Below are 14,266 nucleotides of genomic sequence, written 5' to 3'. Positions count from 1 at the left end.
AAGGGTTAATTAACGCGTGTGCAGCCCGTGGTTACGGCGCCATTAAATGGAAATCTCTCAACAGACAAGTGTCAGCGAGTGCAATGGAAATAAATTGGGCGTCTCCTTCCACACTTCAACTTGCTCTCCCCAGATTTGCTCCGAGCTCTCCATGCTGCTTGTTCAGTAATTTCACGCTACGCTGCTTAACAATGTAGGCATGGAGCTCAATCTAAAACTGCACTTCCCAAATGTCACTTGTTTGGGAACACATGGCTGAACCCAAAATTGCTTTTAATATTAAAGCGGGGCCTGCTGGAGCTGCTGCGGTTAAGGGTCTGTCAGAATCACCACGATAAACCCCATTTTCTGGGGTGTAATACCATGACCGTTTGCTACAGATAAACCTGGCACACGAGGTCACAGCAGACAAACACCATTTTTAAAATATTCCAACCAAATTTGCTTGGTGATTTTGGAGTACAAGACACTTGACGCTGATCTGAGGTCTCTATGGTTCTGGGTTTTTCTGACCACCCATTTAACTCCAGAACAAACTCCCACGTACGACTGGTGCTCCAGCCAGCCCTGGAGCCTCCACTTCTGGGCTGGTCTTGATGGGAATACGAAGAGGTTACAAACACCAACGTGGGGTTCCCTCCATGCACAGGGAGGACAAACACACAACTCTGCAGCATGAAGGTTGTTCCGTTAGGAGAACCATTTCAGGTACCATTAGAGCAGTTGAGAGGTGCTACCCCACTGGCAGGGAGGAGGAAGAGGGAGGAGGAAGAGGGAGGAGGAAGAGGGAGGAGGAAGAGGGAGGAGGAAGAGGGAGGAGGAAGAGGGAGGAGGAAGAGGGAGGAGGAAGAGGGAGGAGGAAGAGGGAGGAGGAAGAGGGAGGAGGAAGAGGGAGGAGGAAGAGGGAGGAGGAAGAGCGAGGAGGAAGAGCGAGGAGGAAGAGCGAGGAGGAAGAGCGAGGAGGAAGAGGACCTTTTGTGAACCTGATGGGCTGAGTTTGTTTCCCATGGGATGAGCTCCTCAGACAGCAGTTCTTGTGCCGTTGGGTAACCAACTGCCTGCGGTTGCTGACGGAGGATAGAGAGCACCAAAAAGGGGGGAAAAAGCAGGAAAAAAGCTCCTGCCGGGTGCCAACCACCTTCCTTTTCCAGTAGGGTTAATGATGTTCACTTATTAAAAAGGAAAAACAGGAAGAAACAGCATGGGGGGCTGATTTACACACAACATTGATCGCTACCAAACACAGTTCTGTGCAGAAATGGCTCAGAAATGGCCAAAGGCATCACAGCAAGAAGGTGGAGGGTTAAACAGGACGCCGGGATCCCAAAGCCATTCAGTGATCATCCACTTTTTACTATATAATAGAAACCTTTGTAAAGGGAAAATGGACATCGCCACCTTGTCCCACAGATTGAGACACAGATGCACTCGCAGTTTGTTTCGAACGGAATTGGTTTTGCCCAGAACAAAGAATGAGGATGCATTACAGAAGGTACAAAGTCAAGCTGAGCTGACAGAAGAAAAAGAAGGGAAGGAGATATTATACATGTTATTCTGGAGTGAAAGCCAAGGCTGCTTTCTAGAAAGGGATATCTAAAGCAATTTTAAACTGCTACCCCCACTGGAATAATTTCCCCTTTCCCCAAAGATTGTGTGGGACTGAACCCTAATTTTAAAATTCACCGATCCTATGCTAAAATCTTATTAAAGCTTAAAAGTATTTCCAGCTTATCCCTTCGCCTTCAATGCGTACCTAATGAATTGTATTGGTATGTCAGTCACCTTATTCACTGTGAAATGCAGTTTAGATATATCAGAAAACTAAGCCCAACTTACTAGTCCTCAGAATAACATCTTCATAAGGCGTATACAACATCCAGCATTTGAGAAAGTCGCTCCTATGCCCTCAAAATGACACGAATTATCGACGGGTATAAAACCAGGGTGCAATGAAAGAGTATATTGTCAGAAAAAGGCGCTTTCCGTTTTGTTCTTAAGGGTAAATCCCCCATGTTATTCCTTTTGCGTTTCAGGAGTCGACACCTACCTGTGTTGCCATTTTTCCGTAGTCGATCCATCGCAAAGTGGCGAAGTTGGTGGATTCGGCACAGTTGAAGCCGTGGTTGAAGCCAGCGTGGTAACCGTAGGGAAATGTAATCATGAACTCTCCAGCCTCCTGGGTGATCTGGGAAACAACAAGGAAGAAACACCCCACAGATCAGTCAATGTTGCAGCTTGACCACAAAGACCTATAGAAACCAAATTCACTGGATAAATGTCTTTCAACCAGAGGCAGAACAGCCACTGCCAACCTGTTGCTAAAACCAGAACGACTTCTTGTTAACTGCAGAAATCTGGAAGTATTTCTGTTAAGAAGACAGTACAATGGATGGAAGGGGTCACAAGATCTGAACACTTAGACTCGCAGGCTCCAGTTACAAAAAGAGTCTCAGGCTGCAGCTTTGAGATCAATAAATCTCAAAACTGTGACCAGTTCAGCTCCCGTAAGGTTCAAATCTGCACAACCACTGCCACGGCAGAGCCAGAAAACTGGATTTCCCTCCTAACATGCACTGCAGGGTCCTGCTGAAGTACCTGCTGTATTTCCCCACTTGTATTTATCAGTCTTATTGGCATCTGTTCACCCTAAAAATGACAGCCATTTGTCTACTGCAGTATAAACTCTACAGATTACAGTTGTAATCAGAGGCCAAGCAACTTGTGATGCTTGTAGAAAATCCTCTTTTTCACAGAATCCCAGAATGGACTGGGTTGGAAAAGCCCTCAGAGACCATCCAGTCCAAGCCTTGGTCCAACTCCAGCCCATTGACTAGATCATGGCACTAAGTGCCATGGCCAATCTCAGGTTCAAAACCTCCAGGGCCGGTGAGTCCAGCACCTCCCTGGGCAGCCATTCCAATGCCTGACCACTCTCTGCACAGAATTGCTTTCTCATCTCCAGCCTCAATTTCCCCTGGCAGAGTTGAAGCCCATGGCCCCTTGTCCTATTGCTGATGCCTGGGAGAAGAGCCCAATCCCCACCTGGCCAGAACTGCCCTTCAGGTAGTTCTGGAGAGTGCTGAGCTCAGCTCTGAGCCTCCTCTTCTCCAGACTAAACAAGCCCAGCTCCCTCAGCCTCTCCCCATAGGGCTTGTGTTCCAGTCCCTTCCCCAGTCTTGTTGCTCTTCTCTGGACCCTCCAGCACTTCAATCTCTTTCCTGAGCTGAGGGGCCCAGAACTGACCACAATACTCCAGGTGTGGCCTCCCCAATGCAGAGCACAGGGGAAGGGTCACTGCCCTTGTCCTGCTGACCACGTTCTTTTGGATACAGGACAGGACACCATTGGCCTTCTTGGCCACCTGGGCACACTGTTGGCTCATGTTGAGCTTCCTGTCCATTAGTCCCCCCAGGTCCCTTTCTGCCTGACTGCTCTGCAGCCACTCTGTGCACACCCTGTAACGGGGGAAAAAAGGACTTGAATTGGTAGAACACAGATCACGAGGGCAGCAGAAATTTTTAAAATTAGAATTAAATTCTAGGGTAACACAAGAAGCTTCTGTAGGATTTCTGGATCGGAGGCGCTCCGGTCCGGCCTGCACCAGCACCACCAGCTCTCCCCATAAATCAGAGGCGAGCGGTAGATTGCCAACTTCAAAAGACGGAAAGATTATGTTTCTGTCAGGAAATCTACATCTTGGTGTCTTCATTTGGAGCCCACAGTGTATGTCCTCCATGGCACTGCTGTCAACATTATCCCTACAATAAATTAGAAAGCACTCAAGATGATGGATAGGCCATGCAGAAAAGTAATAACTATTGAGGTAGAGCCAGCGCAAACTGCCACTCACGGAGAAAGCCCGAAATTTACTGACTTCTGCAAGCTCTTGAGGAATAAATGGAGAAATCAATAGGAGATTACAGAAATACACATTTTTAATTATTAAAAAGCCCCATATTGATCTGTTTCTTTTTTTCCAGAGGTAAATACCATTACAGAGATTTATAAATGCGTGCCTATTGGCTCCATTGAATTCAGATGAAGGGATGCTCTCTCTGTTGCTGAACCAAATGGCTCATGTTCCCCGTTTCTGAATAACTGCGGTTCCCTTTCAAAAGTGGCTATTTCAGAACAGGAGCCGTTCAGATCTGGCTCAGGCTGAAGAGATCTCCTCCCCCTTTTTCCATTTAAAAACATCTTTCCAGTGAACACCATAAGGCATCTATCATAAAAACCACCGCCCTCACTCCCTAAATCAGGATTAGGAATTGTATTGAAGTAACATGTTAATAATCCCCCTTTCTTTTCAAAAGGAAAGTTTGGGTTTGGCAGTAATATTGTCCTCTATGTGTACACTGGTCTCTCCTGTTTTTCTACAAAAATAGGGAGATAAAAATCAGACTCTCAGCATTAAGATTCCTACATATGCTCAGGAGGAAAGAGGCGCCATCAATCTGCAAAAAACCTTCGTGTCACAAATCAAAAGATTCATAGGGGACGCCCAGCTAAGCACGTAAAGACTTTTACCAGGCAATAAATTAGAAACTCCCATATTTAAACCACTGCGTATGTCACCTCTATCACCGCACAGCCCGGTAACGCTCACTTGGTAAGCTCGGGTGGAAAGTTTTCTTCTACTCCCTTTTTAGAAACTCTTCCTTGGTCATTGATCAGAAATGACTCACTGTATAATTCCTCATCGCTGCCACTTCCCTCAGACAGATGGGAAAGTGAACACACAACAACGTGTTACTCTAAGAGAGATATTCCCACCTCCAACACGCACTATCTGAAGCCCTGTGAGAATTCCCTCCGCTCCCAACCCCAGCCGACCCAGAACAAAATGGGAGAAATTAACCCCCATTCCTATTCTCTCCTGTTCTGCAGGACGATCGGGTGGCAAAACGCACTTAAAACAGCTACTGCACACCAAGAGGGGCATTCGACATCCTTATTTTTGGCTGCTGCTTTGGACAAGCAGTGCACACATTTCAGCCTCTGTGCAGGCAATTACTGCATCACTCACCAGTTAAAACAACTTAATAGGGAAAACAGCACAAGAAGCAGCAAGACACAGCATTCAACTCATACTGAAGCAGAAAGAAGCATAAGAAATCTTTGAACTTTACAGTTTGGGTCAACTAATAAAGATAAGACATTTTTCAGGAGCTTGAGCTGGCTACAGATTTTGTTCTCTTTTCTGAATACGCTCAGGATACAGATTGTCTTTTATAATCTATCAAAAGTAATTTCTTGGAAGGGCATCTAATGAGTGGCTGACACTGAAAGCTATGCTGCCATCAGAGACCTGGACAGGCTGGAGAGCTGGGCAGGGAAAATGTAATGAAATAGAACAAGGGCAAGTGTAGAGTCTTGATTCTGGGCAGGAACAACCCCAGGTTCAGTGTAAGTTGGGGAATGACCTGTTAGAGAGCAGCATAGGGGAAAGGGACCTGGGGGTCCTGGGGACAGCAGGGTGACCATGAGCCAGCACTGGGCCCTTGTGGCCAGGAAGCCAATGGGACCTGGGGTGGGTTAGAAGGGGGTGGTCAGTAGGTCAGAGAGGTTTCCTGCCCCTCTACTCTGCCCTGGGGAGACCACACCTGCAATCTTGTGTCCAGTTGTGGCCCCTCAGCTCCAGCAGGACAGGGAACTGCTGCAGAGAGTCCAGCGCAGCCACCAAGATGCTGCAGGGAGTGGAGCATCTCCCGTGTGAGGAAAGGCTGAGGGAGCTGGGGCTCTGGAGCTGGACAAGAGGACACTGAGGGGGGACTCATTCCTGGGGATCAAGATGGAAAGGGGGAGTGTCAGGAGGATGGAGCCAGGCTCTGCTGGTGACAACCAGTGACAGGACAAGGGGCAATGGGTGCAAACTGGAACACGGGAGGTTCCACTTAAATAATATGAGAAGCAACTTGTTGGGGGTGAGGGTGGCAGAGCCTGGCCCAGGCTGCCCAGGGGGGTTGTGGAGTCTCCTTCTGTGCAGACATTCCAACCCGCCTGGACACCTTCCTGTGTAACCTCATCTGGGTGTTCCTGCTCCATGTGGGGATTGCACTGGATGAGCTTTCCAGGGCCCTTCCAACCCCTGACATTCTGGGATTCTGTGAGACAAGCAAACTGTGCTACAGATGCCGTGGCTTATCAACAGGCAGCATAACTCATTGGGAATTCTTAAATACAGATTGTTTTGTTTCCCCTGGATCCAGTCTGAAGCAAAACCTGGAGCGAGACGTGCTGGTGTCTGTTGTGTAAGCGTTTGTTCTGCGCTAAGCCAGGAGGGATCCACGAATCTCTTAAGTCCCTCTTATTTGAAATGAGGTGCCGTGTTTATTTTGTATGATCGTTTTAATGTGCTTATTCTTAAAGTCTTCTAGTAAGAAGTAAATCTTCTCAGCCAAGCATGCTTACCACGGATTTAGTATCTGTGCAGAATCAGTCGAACAACTGCTGCTGCCGTCCGGTGTGGGGAAAGGGATTGAGGTAGAGGGACCGGGACACTCAGCTCAGTGGGAAGTGCCGGAGAATTCTTGGTGACTTCATTCTTCCCCATCCCTTCGCATCATCATCTGTACATATTATGGCCAGCGTTTTTTACATAAGAACTCTCGAGCTCTGATATTTTAAGCATGGTTTTGTTAGAGTTAGTCCACCTGAGACCGCATGTAGCACCTGTTTGATGAACCTGGTGATTCTTTGCGATGGAAGTAAAAAGATCTTGGCTCTTATAGCATCAGAGCTATGAATTCATTCAATTTGCTGCTCCAGAGGCTGTTTCATTTTTCCTAGTGGAAGGCTGTGATGAATGGAACGTGCGGTGTGATCAGCCGGCTTGTCAGATGAGTTTGCTGTCAGTGCAGGGGACACTTGGTGAAGCATCGTGGTGCTTACGGTTCAACATCGCGGGTTAGACTTGGCCTGGTTTGCACACCGTGGCTGATATTAAATTGTTCACAGAGAGCAGCAAACCGTTTTTCTTGTAGTTTCATCTCTGGAATCTAATTCCCAAGTGTGAAAACCCAGCTGCCTGCTACATGTGGTTGAAAATAATAATGAAAATATCTAATTGTGGGATCTGGATTTGTCCATAAAGATTTTCACTTTACAAATTTCATGGATTAGAACATGAGAGACATTTAAGTTTAATACAGAATCCCAGAATGTCAGGGGTTGGAAGGGACCTGGAAAGCTCCCTTCCAGTGGACTAACTTACACTGAACCTGGGGTTGTTCCTGCCCAGATTCAAGACTCTACACTTGCCCTTGTTCTATTTCATTACATTTTCCCTGCCCAGCTCTCAGCCTGTCCAGGTCTGTGATGGCAGCACAGCTTCCAGTGTCACCACTCCTCCCAGCATCTCTACCTAGAGAGGCTCCTGAAGTGACAAAGTTAGCTCTAGTGAAAGGTTTTGTGGAGAGAAGCACTTCAGACAGCGCTTTTCCAAACCACAAATCCTTATTTGCAAGCAGCCACCTGCTTTAAACCGATAGGATACATTTAGCATAATAAAGCATTTAGAAATGAGGCAAAATTGCTCCCCAGCGGCCTGCAATTAATCGTTGCCATAAAAGAGGGGTGTGCTCTGTGCACCCCACAATTCACCAGCATCTCCAGCGCATCCCTCGCACGTACCCGGTCGAAAGGAATGCCGTACTTCTTCAGGATGGAGGGCGAAATGAGGGTCATCTTGTGGCGGAGAAAAGCATCGCAGCCCTGAGAGCTTCCTGGAAAAAACCCTGCAGGGACATTAAGAAGAGGAATGTCACTATAGGCACATTATATCCAGTCGTTATTTAAGCAGCGACAAGCCGCCAAAATGAAAACCTGCCTCGATACTTCATATAGATCAAAACAACGGGCATAAAACCGAGGATGGCAGTAATTAGCACATCCCTCACCGCTTAAAATACCACATAAATTTTGTCACAAAAACTTAGATGTTGAGGCACGTACGCCTGAATTCCATTCCAGTTGAGAGTTAGCATCTAAGTCTTCTATATCTGAGAATAATTGTTCCAAACCTCAGAGAAACCCTGGCAAATTAAGAAATAGAACCTGTCTATCTCAGGTTTGGGCTAAAACCCTAAACACTGAGCCACTGCTTTTCTGAGCATGGACAAGGGAAGAGCCACGAGCATCCACCGTCTGCTCCCAACACTGCAAGGTCCTTTTTATACCTTCTCTGACAGGCACCTGTATTATTCCTGGGAAAGAAATACAACTCCTAAGATTCCAGAGTGATCTGCTCTACATACCACCCACTAAAGAAAAAATAATAAGCATGTAGATGTTAATATTTAGTCAAAATAATGGAATAAACCCCATATCCATGAGAAGGCAGAGGAAGGAGGGACACACATCCACTGTGGTCACCAACAAGTCTGGTGGGGACGCTGTGATCTGACCCTGCAGCTCAATACCATCAAGAGTTCAGTTCTACAAGATTCACGCTGAGCTGTTAAAGCAAATCACAACTAATTAAAAATACTAAAATGGGGGGTAAAAACTAAACAAAGCCTGTGATGTCAGCACATCGCGCCCCGAAATCTCGGCTCAACCGACACAACATCATTTTGTTCAAGCCCAAGGGTTCCTCTCCAAGTGGGGGAGTCAATGGCAAATTATGTGTTTATAGGGATTTCAAAAGATCACCACTTAAGAAAATAAATAAGCCAGGCTCAGGAAACAAAACTAATTGATGAGACATAATGGAAGGGGTTGCAGAAAGTGGAAAGGATTACTGGATTCCAGGTTTCCATATATTTTTGTACTAAAAGCATTTCAATTAAAATGATGACTGTCAGCTACCCAGTCTGTCGTCCCTCTCCGCAGTCCCTCTTTTTAATGCACAGTTTAAGTGGCTCTCATTAAAGCTACTAATAAAGAAGCACATTTTAAGTGATTAGCACCAATAACATGGCAACACATTAACATTCTCTCCCAGGGCTCCACAGCTCTCCCAGTGAGCCCATTTACAGCTCAGCTATTCATTTGCCATATTAATTGCATGCTCGTTTCTCCACAGTAAACGTCATCATCCTATAGAGCGCTGACGCACCAGACAGGATGCCCGAGTCCCAAAGCATCACTCATCCCAACTTCCAAAAGGTACCAAGCAACAGGAAACTACAATAAAGACAAGATCATCGATCATTTGCTTGTGGTTGATGTACTGTCAACCTCGATGTGTCTCAAAAATGGATAAGCAGTAAAAAATAAGGTGCAAACAGCAAGAAACTTGGTATTACATCTATCAGACCTTGGTGTGGTACCTGGGAAATGACCCAACTCAACTGTAGCTTTGAAATGCAACATTTCTGAGCAGCAATTTTCAATGTTATTTGTATGTAGGGATCATGGCTCTCAGTGCACAGAACACAACACTACGGTGCCCTCGGACATTTATACCATTTATTCTACATTGATCCTACACAACCAGTTGCTCAATTCAACATCCTCTCCTTCCTTATTCACATACAAACCAGTTAATAGGACACCAGACTATCAGCAAGAAACGCCATGACCACGAATTTGTCGACTTTTTGGAAAACCAGTATCCAAATGTGTCTTTCTTTTGCATCAGAAGAGTCCTCCAGATTCTCCTGCCTGCTTCCAGCACCACATTTAAATCATTAAAATCCTCAGAGAAGATGCAACACGTAGATTTTGAGTTAATTATTCTTTTTTTAGCTGGGCGGCGCTTAGAATGTTTGCAAGTGAATGAAAATAGCAATAAAAACCAAACACAATGAATTTAAAAATCTATATATCTGCAGTCAGATCTCTCCTCTGAAGTTTCCACTGTGACCAGCTGGAAATGGGCAGAATTCCCATAGGACTCACCTTTCGCCAGGCGCTCCAGCCGCTTGCCGTGCTCTGGAGGGATCGCGTACCTGCGAGACAGGGAACATAACGTATAAGAAAAATCACACTATAATATGAAAGAAAAATGCTAGAAACAAGTGCGGTAATGACTTTTAGCACACCATGCTTGCGATGAACATCTGGAAATACATTCCAAAGTTTCCAAGTCTGGAAGGTATTGGTAACATGTAATTATAACACATGGAAGATAGCCAGTAGTTTAATAAATGTCCTTAGACATGTTGTATGATGTGTATTATTTTCCTGCAATTTTTTTTAAACAGGACTTCACAAATCAACAAAGTGATGATGCAGAAAGTTAAAGGGGTAAAAAAAGAGAGCAAAAGAATTTCACAGAATCCCAGAATGTCAGGGGTTGAAGGGCCCTGGAAAGCTCATCCAGTGCAATCCCCCCATGGAGCAGGAACACCCAGATGAGGTTACACAGGAAGGTGTCCAGGCGGGTTGGAATGTCTGCACAGAAGGAGACTCCACAACCCCCCTGGGCAGCCTGGGCCAGGCTCTGCCACCCTCACCCCCAACAAGTTGCTTCTCAAATTTAAGTGGAACCTCTTCTGTTCCAGTTTGCACCCATTGCCCCTTGTCCTGTCACTGGTTGTCTCCCGCAGAGCCTGGCTCCATCCTCCTGACACTCCCCCTTTCCATATTGATCCCCAGGAATGAGTCCCCCCTCAGTGTCCTCTTGTCCAGCTCCAGAGCCCCAGCTCCCTCAGCCTTTCCTCACACGGGAGATGCTCCACTCCCTGCAGCATCTTGGTGGCTGCGCTGGACTCTCTGCAGCAGTTCCCTGTCCTGCTGGAACTGAGGGGCCACAACTGGACACAAGATTCCAGGTGTGGTCTCCCCAGGGCAGAGCAGAGGGGCAGGAGAACCTCTCTGACCTACTGACCACCCCCTTCTAACCCACCCTAGGTCCCATTGGCTTCCTGGCCACAAGGGCCCAGTGCTGGCTCATGGTCACCCTGCTGTCCCCAGGACCCCCAGGTCCCTTTCCCCTACGCTGCTCTCTAATAGGTCATTCCCCAACTTACACTGAACCTGGGGTTGTTCCTGCCCAGATTCAAGACTCTACACTCACCCTTGTTAAATTTCATTACATTTTTCCCTGCCCAGCTCTCCAGCCTGTCCAGGTGTCTCTACAGTGTAAGGAGAAATAAATCAAAGCCACATCTCGTGTTGCTTTTGTACACAACTGAAATTCACCGGTTGTGGTCTGGCAGGTTAGAAAGGATAACAAAGGACAGAAATCAAACATAGGATGTTTCAAGATTTAGACATTAAGCCGATTTAAACTGATGGCACCTAATCTTGTAAAATAATAAATACAGCAAAGGGCTCCCAACATCCTCTGACCAAAGTTTGACAGTGCCTTAAATTGCATAATTATCAAACAATTCAATTTCATTTGTCCGGGACAAAGCCAGTAGCTTTAATTTTACAAAGACCATTCATCACTTACATAAATGTGATAAAACTAATCCCGATCCAAAGCTCCTTTGTGGGATTAATGTCCCTTAAAACAGGGAAATGAGACATTCCATTCCTTCTGGGAAAAACGCTGAAGGATTGGGAAAGAACTCATTTATGGCTACAAGGCTGCCGATGATTAATGTAATATCCCCAGTCTACAATGCAACCTTCACTTAATTAGTGCCTGTAATTGGGAGTTGTAAAGATAAGATTAATTGAATCTTGAGGATGTTAAAAGTTTAATACGTCGGAACATGGTTATTGTGTTATCTGGAAGTGCAGACCGCAAAAGCCGAGCGGAGCTTTAGAGAACGGTCCAGGGAGAGACGCACAGAAAGGACTTGCCTGGATAAAACCAGCAAGAGAGGAGGAATTGCCAGCTTATAAAAAAGAACTATATGGAATAATACACAAAGCAGAACACCCTATAGCAGAACAGTCTCCTGGGAACGGCTGGCTCCAATGGTAGAGATCAACTGCTTTGTTTGGGCCAGGCTTTAGGAAGCAGAGCCTATACATCCTTATACATTCATTCTTACGAATTCATAGAATTAACTGCAGAAGAGAATTAGAAGTAGGTCAAATTCTGCTGTAAGTTACACTCACTAATGTGACTGATTTACATAAAGATGGGCAATATGGAGCTTAGGCTGCTATTTAAAACCAGTAAGAGAAACAGAAACTCCTGCAAAGTATTGCCCGGATTGAGCCAGCTCAATCTAGCCATCAAATGATTGATTACAAGCTAGAATAACGACGGGGGCGACACAGGAAGATTAGAAATCACTGCAATCAAAGCAGAACTGTTATTGAGCACGGAAGCTGGTTTATGGCATAGAAAACTTCCAAGAAACTGGGCCTGCAAACCAAGCAAGAGACTGATGCCTCAAGTCTGTACTCCCAGGGTCGGCCTTGCAGCGGTTGACCAAGACAAAAGGCCAAATTGAACCCAAAAACCTGCTGCTCAGCACTTTGCGGGACTACAGTATGAATAACATCTTGTTGCTTTGCCAGGAAACACAAGATTTAGAGAACGGAGGTAAAAAACAAGCTCAAGATAAAAACCACTAGAGCTCTATGTCTCAAATGTCATCTTACCCTGCAGTCAACTATCTGAAAGTAATATACTGATCCTTTTAAATTACCGTCTTCTATGAAAACAAGAGCAGGCCCCCGAAATGGTTGAAGCATCACTTCTACAAACACGGAACTCACTGTTCTAGCTGAAAGCTTTTCAAACTTGTTTCGCGAAACCTCATTCCAGGATTTCTCGTCTCTATTCTTGTGTAATTTTCTGAGTTCTCGAGCATCCTGCAAAACTGATTCTGATCGTAATGACCAGACATCAGGGTCACGGCTCCAGAAGGTTCTTATCCCACAGCTACTGATACGGTAGATAATCATTTCCCTTCGGTGGTAGTTTGCTGTTGTTAACACGAGTTTAACTGGACAGTCCCCTTTATATCCTTAACACAAAAGAAAGATCATTCCTATTTGCCATAAAGGATGTCATTAATAGTGTAATTTTCTTGGTGTTTTGTTTATTCCCTTGGAATGATTTGATGGATGTGGATAATTATCAGACTATAAAAGCCAGCAAATGTGCTATTTTCTATCGCTCTAAATCATCAAACAAATAAAGTGTGAAACAGCATTTTTGAATACAATTTTCCCCTCTAATGGCTTAGAATTATTATCAGGAACAATGAAAATAAATAAGCAAATGTCTTGCGAGTTAAGAATTAAATGAGTGTGTCAGTTTAAAAGAACAGACAGACCATCCCGAGATACAAGGACCAGTTTAGGAGCCATTACAAGACGACATAACACGGAATTCACTTCGGCAGCGACCGTTTCAGCATCAGATGCTCTTCAGTTTAGCGCCAGGTTAATGGTTGGACTTGATGATCTCGAGGATCTTTTCCAGCCAAAACGATCCTATGGTTCTATCCTGTCCCTTAGTTCAACCTCCCCACAAAGCTCTTGTTGTCACACGTACCTTGTGTTCTTGACAATTCCACCACATGCCTCCCCACGTCAGGCTCTCCTTGCATCAGCACAGCAATTAAGCAGTGATTAAATTACTCAGCTTCATGCACCCAGCTCACTACTGGAGCTCAGGTACCGTGAGCAGGAGGAGCTTCAACCACAAAGCTTCAAAATGTCACTTCAGCCCCATTCCCAGGAGAAGGTAAAGAAGCCAATTTCACAGTGTCTGCACAAGGTCTGGCCAAATGGGCCCCACGCACTTCAACACGCTATAATTACCAAAATAAGGAACAGAAACCAAAGAGAACAGCACGTTTCAAATGCCCGAGACCATGTGTGGAGCTGGGGGTTAGTGATCTGTCTTTGAGGCAGATTTAGTTGTGCCAAGAATACTGACCCTTTGACGATTCAAATGCCAACGCGCTCTCCATCATGACAGGCGGAATAAAAAGCTATTATTTCAATCTCTGTAAGGCAAAGCGTGTCCAGAAACACATCATCTGAACCCTGACCTTCACCATCTTTAGCCTCCGTGACGGCAGCAAAGCCTCCAAAGAAACCCCCACGTCTCTTGAGAATATGACCCAACGGAACCACTAAGAAGCTCCACTACATACAGGGCAGCCCCTGATTTGCAAAGTTCATATTCTGCTCCTAAGGCCTAATTTTTCTACGAGGTAAAACACTTATAATGCTACATCTCAAAGTAAAGCTCAGAGCAACAAGCGCCATTTTTCCCCACTATTTTTAAGCTGTTTTGCAGCCTGTATGGTAAAAAAAGTACATTTCAACAAGAAGAATGAATTGCTCCATCGTCGATAGCGCCGTCATCTTCCCCCCTTTTGTGGTCAGCTCTCTTTTCCTCACCTTTATTTTCCTCCATGTTTAACAGCCCTTCATTCCTCTCTTGTTAGAAGACAGA

General features: G+C 45.5%; 1 protein-coding gene across 6 annotated transcripts in view; it reads right to left on the bottom strand.

Moving 5' to 3' along the window:
* KDM4B (lysine demethylase 4B) overlaps window positions 1-14,266 on the bottom strand; it is an 81,537-nt gene that overhangs the window by 40,115 nt on the left and 27,156 nt on the right. For all 6 annotated transcript variants that reach the window (XM_080359274.1, XM_080359275.1, XM_080359276.1 and 3 more), the window contains exons 6-8: window positions 9,844-9,893; window positions 7,633-7,736; window positions 2,048-2,185 (exon numbers count right to left, since the gene is read on the bottom strand). In XM_080359274.1, coding sequence (XP_080215400.1) covers window positions 2,048-2,185; window positions 7,633-7,736; window positions 9,844-9,893 — 292 coding nt within the window. The remainder of the gene's footprint in view (window positions 1-2,047; window positions 2,186-7,632; window positions 7,737-9,843; window positions 9,894-14,266) is intronic.

Source organism: Nesoenas mayeri (genome assembly GCF_963082525.1).
Source record: "Nesoenas mayeri genome assembly, chromosome: 25".
NCBI lineage: Eukaryota > Metazoa > Chordata > Aves > Columbiformes > Columbidae > Nesoenas > Nesoenas mayeri.
This window is presented reverse-complemented; position numbering and strand designations above follow the sequence as displayed.